Source organism: Heterodontus francisci, chromosome 13 (assembly GCF_036365525.1).
Source record: "Heterodontus francisci isolate sHetFra1 chromosome 13, sHetFra1.hap1, whole genome shotgun sequence".
Classification (NCBI taxonomy): domain Eukaryota; kingdom Metazoa; phylum Chordata; class Chondrichthyes; order Heterodontiformes; family Heterodontidae; genus Heterodontus; species Heterodontus francisci.
This window is the reverse complement of record NC_090383.1, coordinates 108637324-108650108: the sequence shown is the minus strand read 5'-3', so window position 1 is coordinate 108650108 and position 12785 is coordinate 108637324. Positions and strand designations below refer to the sequence as shown.

Below are 12785 nucleotides of genomic sequence, written 5' to 3'. Positions count from 1 at the left end.
GATTTCCTTGCAGCTATGATGATCTCTATCACTTCTTTTCATAAGCCCTGGGCTTTTTAACCATTCCTGTTCAACAGCCAAGCCAGCAGCTGGAGGCTGAATGTTTTATGGTGCCAAACTCTCAGGGAGAAGCTCTTGCCTGTCGGGAAGGTAAAATGATTCGCTCTTTATGAAGGAGACCAGATGAGAATTATGGCCGTCAGAGTCACATAGGGCAGGGGGGTCTTCATAGGGATCAGTCCTTATCCTGTTCCTCTCAATATCTTTGAAGAATTAGTGGAATGAGGGACAGTCTTAGAAGAGGATGGAGCAAAGTCATCCATCAACTGATTGACTAAGAATTCTGAAATAAAATCTTTGGGCCTTAAAATGTGTACTTTCACTGCTATTGAAAAGAACCACCTACCTGTGTACAAGCTCTTGACGAAGGACCTAATGAAGTACTCTGACAAGGATTCAAAACTGAGACAGAGACTGAGCTGCTGAAATCACTACAAGACAGAAACCATGACTGGCCTGATCGCATCATAAAATATATGTGGATGAAGATGGCCCTTCAGCTTACCTGAGCTCATTTTTCTAGAATATTAACCCCAGCATTTTACAATTACAGTATTCAGCTATTTTTAAATTTGAATCCAATGTTGTGGTCTTACCTACGCTTTCTGGCAACCTGCTCCATCTGTTGATCTTTATTTAAGGAAACACTTTGTGTTGTATGTCCTAAACTTGCCTTTCACAATGCTGGTCCTATGTTCTCTTGCCCTACCTGCATACCTGCAGATTACCTGTGTATCTGAAATCATTGTTCTTTGTTTCATTTCTCTATTCTGTTAAATAATGAGTTCATAAGCAACCCTTTGAGATACATCTTTGAGGCTGAACAGCACCAGTTATCTAATCATTTTTCATAGTTCATCACTCTGGTAACAGGCATCAGCCTTGCTATTTCGTTGTGCGCTGCTTCTGAAGGTAGGATGAACCACTTATGTTGCGTTATTATATGCAGTATTCCAGGTGCAGCCTGATCAGGGGACTGTGCGAACTTCATTATGACCTTTAGGGGTTTGAACTCAACTGATTTGGTAATGTAACTCCAGCATCCTGTTCATTTTACTGCCTCACACTGTTTAGGGCAAGTAAATTTATACCCCTAGGACTCTTTCAACTCAACCCTTGGTAAAATCTAACCCACCCATGAACTACATTTGCCTGCTATTTTTACTTCCAATTTGTCTGGATTGATCTACAACTGATCAGCCCAGCTGCAGACCTCATTGAGCTCTCTTTGTAGGATTTTGGCTGCCTTCTCTGAGCTTGTGTCATCTGTGATTTAACTGCTTTGCACTGAAACTGCAAATCTAGGTCACTCATGTATACTAGGAACAAGATGGATCTCAGCACTAATCCGTGGGGCACATCATTTAATATTTCCCCATTTCAATCTTGCTCTCCCTTGCTATAGCTAATTACTATTTCACATCCATGTCTTATTCTCAAAATTACTAAACTTAGTTTGTTAACTAAGGTACAGAGAAAGCAGGGAATTATAGACCAGTTAACATGACGTCGTAGTGGGGAAAATTCTAGAGTCCATTATCAAAGATTTTATAGCAGAGCACTCAGAGAACAGTGGTAGAATCAGGCAGAGTCAGCATGGATTTACGAAAGGGAAATCATGCTTGACAAATCTACTAGAATTCTTCGAGGATGTAACTAGTAGAGTTGATGAGGGGGAGCCAGTGGATGTGGTTTATTTGCACTTTCTGAAAGCTTTCGACAAAGTCCCACATAAGAGATTAGCATGTAAAATTAAAGCGCATGGGATTGGGGGTAATGTATTGCGATGGATAGAAAATTGGTTGGCGGACAGGAAACAAAGAGCAGGGATAAATGGGTCTTTTTCCGAATGGCAGGCAGTGACTAGTTGGTGCTAGGCCCCCAGCTATTCACAATATATATTAATGATTTAGATGAGGGAACTAAATCTAATATCTCCAAATTTGCAGATGACACAAAACTGGGTGGGAGGGTGAGTTGTGAGGAGGATGCAGAGAGGCTTCAGGGTGATTTGGGCAAGTTGAGTGAGTGGGCTAATGCATGGCAGATGCAGTATAATGTGGATAAATGTGAGGTTATCCACTTTGGTAGCAAAAACAGGAAGGCAGATTATTATCTGAACGGCTATAAGCTGAGAGAGGGGAATATGCAGCGAGACCTGGGTGTTTTCGTAGACCAGTCACTGAAGGTAAGCATGCAGGTGCAACAGGTGGTAAAAAAGGCAAATGGTATGTTGGCCTTCATTGCAAGAGGATTCGATTACAGGAGCAGGGATGTCTTGCTGCAATTATACAGGGCCTTGGTGAGGCCACACCTGGAATATTGTGTGCAGTTTTGGTCTCCTTATCTGAGGAAGGATGTTCTTGCTATGGAGGGAGTGCAGCGAAGGTTTACCAGACTGATGCCTGGGATGGTGGGACTGACGTATGAGGAGAGATTGAGTCGGTTAGGATTATATTCGCTGGAGTTCAGAAGAGTGAGGGGGGATCTCATAGAAACCAATAAAATTCTAACAGGACTTGACAGGGTAGATGCAGGAAGGATGTTCCCGATGGTGGGAGTCCAGAACCAGGGGTCATAGTCTAAGGATATGGGGTAAACCTTTCAAGACTGAAATGAGGAGAAATTTCTTCACCCAGAGAGTGGTGAGCCTGTGGAATTCGCTACCACACAAAGCAGTTGAGGCCAAAACACTATGTTTTCAAGAAGGAGTTAGATATAGCTCTTGGGTCTAAAGGGATCAAAGGGTATGGGGCAAAAGCGGGAACAGGGAGTTGGATGATCAACCATGATCATAATGAATTGGCGGAGCAGGCTCAAAGGGCCGAATGGCCTACTCCTGCTCCTATTTTCTATGTTTCTATGTTAAGTCTGTCAAATGCTCACAATTATCATGGCCTCTCTCAAAATGATGGATGCATGTGTGTGGAGCAGAGGTCTAGATTACTGTGGTGTGAGGAGTGAGGGGGGTATGGGGCATGGGTGTGGTCTGAAATTGAGGTCAGGGTGGAGAGCAGACAGATCATGGAGGTGGCGGGGGTGTTTACTGTTAGCTTGTTTGACCTGGAGGAAACATTCCTGCTCCTCTTGGCCAAAAGCAGTGCTTACGGATTCAGCTCTTTAAGCTGACAAATTTTCTGAAGTCTGGGAAACTGGGCCATCTGGGTTAAAATAACTATTAAAATGAAGAAATACAGCCTCATTAAAATATTTAAATGACCAACCCCTCATCTCATCTCTGTTAAAATCAGAAGTGGACAAATTTGAGGCGGGTTGGGCTCCTGTATCAGATTTTTTCATTTTAACATCTGACATGACCTCGATCCACCCATTTTTGGGAGCCGATGTTCAGCCCATTAGCTCTGTTTCTCTCTCCACAGATGCTGCCTGATCTGCTGAGTATTTCCAGCATTTTCTGTTTTTATTTCAGATGATGCAGGTCCCAGGTTATATCATGTTCAAGCATATTTGAAACATTATGTTCAGTCTCTGCTATTTTCCTTTTGACTCACTCAGCATTCTAGGATTCATGCCATCAGGGCCCAGTGTATTTGTACACTTTGACTTCTATCTTTTTTTTGCGGTACTACTTCCTTACCTATGATATCCTATCTAATTGGGTCACCTCCTTTTATGAAACTTACTGTGAAAGCCAAGGCAAAGTATTCATTTAGCATCTCTGCCATTGCTTCATACTCCATAATATTTGTCGTTTCATTTCTAATCATCCATATCCTTTAACTATCTTGCTTTAATGCCAGGGTTGGGGCCGACCATGACTCATGGCCCTCCTGCCTTGGGCGCTATGGCGTTGGAAGGATGAATGAGAACGGGCAGAGACTGCTTGAGTTGTGTACCTATCATAACCTCTGCATCACCAACTCGTTCTTTCACACTAAACCCTGTCACCAGGTTTCATGGAGGCACCCAAGATCACGTCGTTGGCACCAGCTAGACCTCATTGTCACAAGGCGAGCCGCCTTAAACAGTGTTCAAATCACACGCAGCTTCCACAGTGCGGACTGCGACACCGACCACTCCCTGGTGTGCAGCAAGGTTAGACTCAGACCAAAGAAGTTGCATCATTCCAAGCAGAAGGGCCACCCGCGCATCAACACGAGCAGAATTTCTCACCCACAGCTGTTACAAAAATTTCTAAATTCACTTGTAACAGCCCTTCAAAACACTCCCACAGGGGATGCTGAGACCAAGTGGGCCCACATCAGAGACGCCATCTATGAGTCAGCTTTGACCACCTACGGCAAAAGTGCGAAGAGAAATGCAGACTGGTTTCAATCTCATAATGAAGAGCTGGAACCTGTCATAGCCGCTAAGCGCATTGCACTTTTGAACTACAAGAAAGCCCCCAGCGATTTAACATCCGCAGCACTTAAAGCAGCCAGAAGTACTGCACAAAGAACAGCTAGGCGTTGCGCAAACGACTACTGGCAACACCTATGCAGCCATATTCAGCTGGCCTCAGACACCGGAAACATCAGAGGAATGTATGATGGCATGAAGAGAGCTCTTGGGCCAACCATCAAGAAGATCACCCCCCTCAAATCTAAATCGGGGGACATAATCACTGACCAACGCAAACAGATGGACCGCTGGGTTGAGCACTACCTAGAACTGTACTCCAGGGAGAATGCTGTCACTGAGACTGCCCTCAATGCAGCCCAGCCTCTACCAGTCATGGATGAGCTGGACATACAGCCAACCAAATCGGAACTCAGTGATGCCATTGATTCCCTAGCCAGCGGAAAAGCCCCTGGGAAGGACAGCATTACCCCTGAAATAATCAAGAGTGCCAAGCCTGCTATACTCTCAGCACTACATGAACTGCTATGCCTGTGCTGGGACGAGGGAGCAGTACCCCAGGACATGCGCGATGCCAACATCATCACCCTCTATAAAAACAAAGGTGACCGCGGTGACTGCAACAACTACCGTGGAATCTCCCTGCTCAGCATAGTGGGGAAAGTCTTTGCTCGAGTCGCTCTGAACAGGCTTCAGAAGCTGGCCGAGCGCGTCTACCCTGAGGCACAGTGTGGCTTTCGTGCAGAGAGATCGACTATTGACATGCTGTTCTCCCTTCGTCAGATACAGGAGAAATGCCGTGAACAACAGATGCCCCTCTACATTGCTTTCATTGATCTCACCAAAGCCTTTGACCTCGTCAGCAGACGTGGTCTCTTCAGACTACTAGAAAAGATCGGATGTCCACCAAAGCTACTAAGTATCATCACCTCATTCCATGACAATATGAAAGGCACAATTCAACATGGTGGCTCCTCATCAGAGCCCTTTCCTATCCTGAGTGGTGTGAAACAGGGCTGTGTTCTCGCACCCACACTTTTTGGGATTTTCTTCTCCCTGCTGCTTTCACATGCGTTCAAATCCTCTGAAGAAGGAATTTTCCTCCACACAAGATCAGGGGGCAGGTTGTTCAACCTTGCCCGTCTAAGAGCGAAGTCCAAAGTACGGAAAGTCCTCATCAGAGAACTCCTCTTTGCTGACGATGCTGCTTTAACATCTCACACTGAAGAATGCCTGCAGAGTCTCATCGACAGGTTTGCGTCTGCCTGCAATGAATTTGGCCTAACCATCAGCCTCAAGAAAACGAACATCATGGGGCAGGATGTCAGAAATGCTCCATCCATCAATATTGGCGACCACGCTCTGGAAGTGGTTCAAGAGTTCACCTACCTAGGCTCAACTATCACCAGTAACCTGTCTCTAGATGCAGAAATCAACAAGCGCATGGGTAAGGCTTCCACTGCTATGTTCAGACTGGCCAAGAGAGTGTGGGAAAATGGCGCACTGACACGGAACACAAAAGTCCGAGTGTATCAGGCCTGTGTCCTCAGTACCTTGCTCTACGGCAGCGAGGCCTGGACAACGTATGCCAGCCAAGAGCGACGTCTCAATTCATTCCATCTTCGCTGCCTTCGGAGAATACTTGGCATCAGGTGGCAGGACTATATCTCCAACACAGAAGTCCTTGAAGCGGCCAACATCCCCAGCTTATACACACTACTGAGTCAGCGGCGCTTGAGATGGCTTGGCCATGTGAGCCGCATGGAAGATGGCAGGATCCCCAAAGACACATTGTACAGCGAGCTCGCCACTGGTATCAGACCCACCGGCCGTCCATGTCTCCGTTATAAAGACGTCTGCAAACGCGACATGAAATCGTGTGACATTGATCACAAGTCGTGGGAGTCAGTTGCCAGCATTCGCCAGAGCTGGCGGGCAGCCATAAAGACAGGGCTAAATTGTGGCGAGTCGAAGAGACTTAGTAGTTGGCAGGAAAAAAGACAGAGGCGCAAGGGGAGAGCCAACTGTGCAACAGCCCCAACAAACAAATTTCTCTGCAGCACCTGTGGAAGAGCCTGTCACTCCAGAATTGGCCTTTATAGCCACTCCAGGCGCTGCTTCACAAACCACTGACCACCTCCAGGCGCGTATCCATTGTCTCTCGAGATAAGGAGGCCCAAAAGAATATTGGAATCCCCTCTATATTTTTATACTCCATCTGTTTTTCCTTTATGATTAGCCGTGAATCTCTTCTTAAGGCTAATTTTATTTGAAACTTCTGTACTCACCTTAGGAAGTACAGCTTTTGTTGCAGACCCTTAGCTTCTTTTGGGAATATGTACAGCCTGTACTCTAAGCATTTTCTGCTTGAATTGTGCTCTTCGCCTCCTTATTCCCCTGACAAAATTGCATGGTCTTAATGTTCTTGTGCACGATCTGAACCTTCCTCCTCCCTTCTAGTTTAGATAATTCTCATTAGTAATGTGAGGCAGTTCAATAGCCTGTCCTATTTAGGCAAAACACATTACCCTTTATCTGGAAAAGAATCCCAGGTGTTGATGTACTCGTGTATCTAACCAGTTGCCAATTCCCTCAGTTTTCCTATTAACCTCAATATTTTGTCCAGTATTGTAAGAATGCCTAAAACACTGGGCTGGATTTTCCCTCCATGGGCAGGAATCAGGAGTCGGGACTGTTTCCAGGTCCTGAACCTGCCCCTGGGGATGGGGATGGGGAAAACAGTCACTCTTTTGGATTTTCAAGGAAACGCCCCTCAATTGGCATGGAGGCAGGTGCCCTGTCCAATTAAGGATGACAGTGGGCTCTCGAAGCCAAAGGCAAATCAGAGGCCTTCCAGCTTCAGAGGAGCAACAGCCTGTAGAAGAGGGTAAGTAACTGAGAGGGCGGTTCAACATAGAGGTGTCCTCTCACTAACTTTTTAAAAACAATAATAAAAACAGAAAAAGCAGCCAGGCCACCACACGGCGGCTTTTGACTGCATCCGCACCCAGGTAGGCAGAGGGGGCCTGCAGGCCTGCCTGGAGCACTGGCCCCCCAGCCTGCAACTGGGTGCCCGCCTCCAGGCAGTTAAACTACTCATCACGTGGGGAAACTGGAGGCTGACTGGAAAAACCAGTTGGCCTCCTTTAACTGAGGTTAACAAGGCTCTTAATAAGCCCAATTGGCAACCTGCATGGGGGTGGGTAGCCCTGCCGGCTCCAAAACCGCCTCAGCAAAAAATAGCCAGCGCCAGGAATAGGGTCAGGAAACCAGTATAGACACTTTGTTTTCCTTTGCATGGCATTGTAGTAACTAGATGCATGCATTTTCCTATAAAGTGCTGTTGCCTATATTGGCTCCTGTCTTAACACACTGAGGCCTAACCTAAGCCTTGTTTGGACTTAACTATTTGTTTCCTTCTGAGTTATGGATTACATTGAGTGTTTGGGAGAAAATTCTCTAATTCCTGGAGTAAACCTACCTCCGTCTCTTTTTGGATGACTGTGTCTTTTTTTTTTAAAACAGCAAAAAAAATCACTGCTAATGTTGATGAATACAAGAGGAATTTTGTTCTGATCCTTGCAGTAGCATTATGCTACCAGCAAATTTCAAATATCTTGCAATGACAGAACCCCTGCCCATCAAGTGAAAAATCCAGTGGGGACTACAATCTATATTGTGTATATATTGTAGGATATTACTTGCAAGTCAGTAGATGTAAAATCATAGAAGACAACATAATAAATAAGACTGTTAATACAAAAACAATTTCTAGGCACCTTAAGTTTTGATAGTTGAGATCAGAATAATCATATCCTACAAAGAAAACACTACTGGGACAGTTAGAAATTACTTAACTTTACAGCAATAATTATAAACTCATAACCTGGGATAAATTCAGAAATGATTCCTACCTGTTTTTCTCTGTGATCTTTTGCAGCTTTTGGTTTAAAGTGTGACACTCTGCTTTCAATTTGTTTATGAGTGTATTCTGTGAACTAAGTAGGGCCTCCAGTTCATTAACTAGAATAAAAGCAGAAGAGTTTATATTACATTGGTCAATTAAGCAGAGATTAGACTTTGTGATTATGACCTTTCCCTCTGAATTGATTCTCTTCTTTCTCAATCCTCCTACTTCTTGAGGATACGAAGTAAAATAAGCGAGATAAATTTGTTACAGATAATGGCATATGTTTTCCAACTGTAATGCCAATGGAAAACCACTCATTTTAGCATTGTGAGCTGGCTTCTAAAATGCTAATCTGACTGCAATACTATCACTCTATTCATGTTTTAAAAGAATTAGCATTAATATGCAATCTCTGATTTAAATGCTTATATTCTGACAACCATATAGATTATGATTTCGGACGAGGGGTTAACTCTTTCTCTCTCCAGAGATGCTGCCTGAACCACTGAGTATTTCCAGTATTTTCTGTTTTTTTCCAGATTTCTGGCATCTGCAGTATTTTGTTTTGTAACATATTGATAATTCAAGTAAAATCATTTGAGAAACTTAAGCAAATCTGAATTCCATTTGAGAATTAGCTTCCGCTTTTCAGTCAATTTTGGATTCCAACTTCCTGCCGCTAGCTGTACCTGGCCACCGTGTTTAACATGAGAGGCAGTATGAAATTTAGCTTTGATATTGGATGTTCGCAAATGTTTGCTATACTTGAAATTTGTATTGCCAACCAAACTTGTTTTAGTAGCTGGTTATCCCATAACACATGTATGCATGTATATCATGTACATATGACAGAAAGATAATTTAAGCAAAAATGATTTGAATAGCTTGTGATCAATTTTTTTCCAAAGTTCATTGTGTAAGTTGCAGAGTTGCCTCAAATGTTGTTTTACATTTAGATATTAGATCATAGACCTGGAGAGAGAAGCTGTTTGGCCCATCTTATCTGTTCCAGCTCTTTGTCAGAGCATTTAAAACCAATTCCATTGCCATACTTTCTTGTGGCATGCACTGCTATCTTATAAATATAGCAAAACTTTTGTTGTTTGCATCCTGACTGTGAAGTTGCCAGTTAATTTTCTTCTTCTGCATGGGTTAAGAGTTCAAGACTCAGTGTTTTTTTCTTTTCTAATGAGTTCTCTTCTACTTTATTATGCACAGAAATATAAACACAAGATTTGGTTTTCAACATAAGCTAAAAAAAAATCCTCCAAGCTATAGCTGATATGACACTTCGCACTCAGAATCAGATTGCGATTCCTAACAGATTGCTTTAAATAGTGTGAATTTTGAGGTCAGTGGATCACCATATAGCCTACAAATAAAATGTTAGGGAGATTATTTGAACAAATCTGCCATGGCATTTACAGGATTCTGATGTAGGCACGTCTAGATCTTCACAAGCTTCTGGCTTTAATGAGACATCAACAACTCCTGGTCCTGCTTACACTAAAGCTCTGCCTACATTCCCTCCCTCCTAAACCCACCCTGATCGCTTCACTTCTGCTCCCTCCCTTTCAGTAGGACTGGCCTGAGTGTGCCAGTTAGATTCCATTCTCTCTTCACTCCATCCCTGCTCAGGCTTGGACTGTACTGCCTTCCTGTTCCAGCACAGTAGCTTCCAGCAATGCACCCAGCTTAAAAAAAGTAGAACAATCCCAATGTCTACTGTGGTCCCAATACCAAGTCTGGATCTGGCTCATTAACAGCTAAGGTCTTTGCTTCTGGACTCTTAGTGTCAAAAAAAATCAGTCCTTATTAATAGCTTCTAAATAAAACAAAAACTTAATTATTTTTGTGCAAAATACCAAGTGTTAGCTGTCAGGCAATGAAGCAATTTTACTTTGGTTGCATCAATACCAGGAGGATATTTTTCTTCCCGAGAAATGTCAAAACATTAACTGGGATACCATCGCTTTACATGCCCAGGCCTATGATTAAGCATCAGAGGTAGCTCAGATTCCAGGCCTCCCATTGCCTTCTAGCCTGGGTTCCTTGCCCAAAATGTCTCTTCCAACCAACCACGTTGCAGCAGCTGCTGGATGCACTTGGACTCGCTGAGTCTAGGTCTCTGTGCCTGGCAGAGTGACAGGAAGAAGCAGATCCAGCCACCAGTTGTCTCCATATGTGGGCACAACCATCCCCATAGTTGCTTTTCAGACTGGAGGATGGTGGACATATGTGTTCCCCAAGAGTCAGTGCTGGGACCATTGCTCTTTTAGCCATCTGTAAATGACTTGGATCTTGGAATAAAGAACAGAACCTCAAAATTTGATGATGACACCAAACTTGGAGGTGAGGCAAACAATGAGCATAATATGAACTGCCTGCACAGGACATAGATAGGCTAGCAGAATGGGCAGAGTGGTGGACTAGAAGCGGCGGGGTCCTAAATCGTATGGAAGATCTGCCACTGTCCAGTTAAGTGCCTGATTGACACTAAATTTGGTGGGCTTTCCGTACAGGAGCCGAAGCGGGGATCTTGGCGTCGATTTCCCCCGACGTTGAGACCCCCGCTGCCAGCATAAAATTCCACTATGACATGACGCCGCCCCTGCTTTATTCCCAGGGAGCCAGATAAGATCAATTCTAGGACTATCACAGCTCGGAAGCTCTCTGGTACTTAAGAAAAAAATGAGAGAAAGAAACAGGAAGAAATGGAGGGAAGTGCGTGATGGTTAGCAGAGACAGAGGGACATACAGCACCCCTGCCCCTACTGACCTGATACATCAAAGCCGGACTTTTGTGGCTGTGTAACATGGCAGGTACCATTGGTGTGGCCGCCCGCCATGCTCTCTGACCCAGGGAACTTTGACAAGGTCACTGTTGCAGGGGCGGGGGGGGGGGAGGGGGGGGGGGCGGGGGGGTGCAGGTCCCAACACTGAAACTAGATGCAACACAAGCAACAATTGATTTTCAGAGCCTATATCTTTAAAAAGGGAACATAACATACTCTGGGTGCAGAATTTTAATGTCCATCACAAAGAATGGCTTTGTAGCACCACAACTGACTGAGCTGGTTGAATCCTGAAGAATATAGCTGCCAAACTGGGTCTGCAGTAGGTGGTGAGAGAACCAGTATGAGGGATAAGACTACTTGATGTCATCCTCACCAACTACTTGTTGCAAATGTATCTAGCCATGAAAGTATTGGTAGGAGAGACCACTGCACGGTCTGTGTAGAGACAAAGTCCTGTCTTAATACTGAGGACACCCTCCATTGTGTTGTGTGGCACGACCATCATGCTAAAAAGGATAGATTCAGAACAGATCTAGCATTTCACACCTCGCCATCCTCAAGGCACTGTGGGGCATCAGCAGCAGCAGCAGCAGAAATGTATTCCACTTCAATCTGTAGTGCCACGGTCTGCAATATCCCTTACTCTCTCATTACCATCAAGCCAAGGGATCACAATCATAGCATTGTTACAGCACAGAAAGAGGCTATTTGACTCAACATGTTTGCACTGGCTCTCCAAAAGAGCAATTTGCCTATTGCCACTCCCCTGCCTTCTCCCCGTAGCCCTGCACAGATTTCCTTTTCAGATAAAAATACAATTCCCTCTTGAATCCCTCAATTGAACCTGCATCCACCAGACACTCAGGTAGTGCATTCCAGATCGCTGCCTAAAAATGTTTTTCCTCATGCCACTATCACTTCCTTTGCTAATTACCTTAAATCTGTGCCCTCTTGTTCTCAATCCTCCCACCAATGGGAACAGATTTTCCCTATCTACTCTGTCCAGACCCCTCATGATTTTGAATATCTCTATCAAATCTCCTCTCAACCTTTGGTTCTCTAAGGAAAACAGTCCCAACTTCTCCAATCTAACCACGTAACTGAATTTCCTCATCCCCAGAACCATCCTCATGAATTTTTTCTGCACTCTCTCTAATGCCTTCACATCTTTCCTAAAGTGTGGCACCAAGAACTGGACACAATACTCCAGTTGAGGTCGAACCAGTGTCCTATACAAGTTTAACAATAACTTCCTTGCTTTTATGCTCTACACCCCTTATTAAATGAAGCCTAGGAAGCTGCATGTTCCATTAACTACTCTTTCAATCTATCCTGCCACCTTCAATGATTTATGCACATACACACCCAGGTTCTGCACACCCTTTCGAATTGCACCCTTTATTTTATATTGTCTCTCCACATTCTGCCTAGCAAAATGAATCACTTCAAACTTCTCTGCATTAAATTTCATCTGCCACTTGTCCGCCCATTCCACCAACCTGTGTCCTTTTGAAGTTCTACACTATCCATCTCACAGTTCACAATGTTTCCAAGTTTTGCATCATCCGCAAATTTTGAAATTGTGCTATGTACACCAAGGTCTAGATCATTAATATATATCAGGAACAGCAAGGGTCCTAACACCGACCCTTGGGGCACAGTGGCGCAGTGGTTAGCACTGAAGCCTCACAGCTCCA

The 12785-nt window shown here is 44.3% G+C and overlaps 1 protein-coding gene across 12 annotated transcripts in view; it reads right to left on the bottom strand.

Moving 5' to 3' along the window:
* The window catches only part of sdccag8 (SHH signaling and ciliogenesis regulator sdccag8), a 402434-nt gene that overhangs the window by 130521 nt on the left and 259128 nt on the right, over positions 1-12785 (bottom strand). For all 12 annotated transcript variants that reach the window (XR_010976277.1, XR_010976278.1, XR_010976282.1 and 9 more), the window contains one exon: positions 8295-8403. Coding sequence is in view for 6 of the 12 variants with exons in the window: in XM_068045388.1 (XP_067901489.1) it covers positions 8295-8403 (109 nt within the window). In the remaining 6 variants the exon portion in view is untranslated. The remainder of the gene's footprint in view (positions 1-8294; positions 8404-12785) is intronic.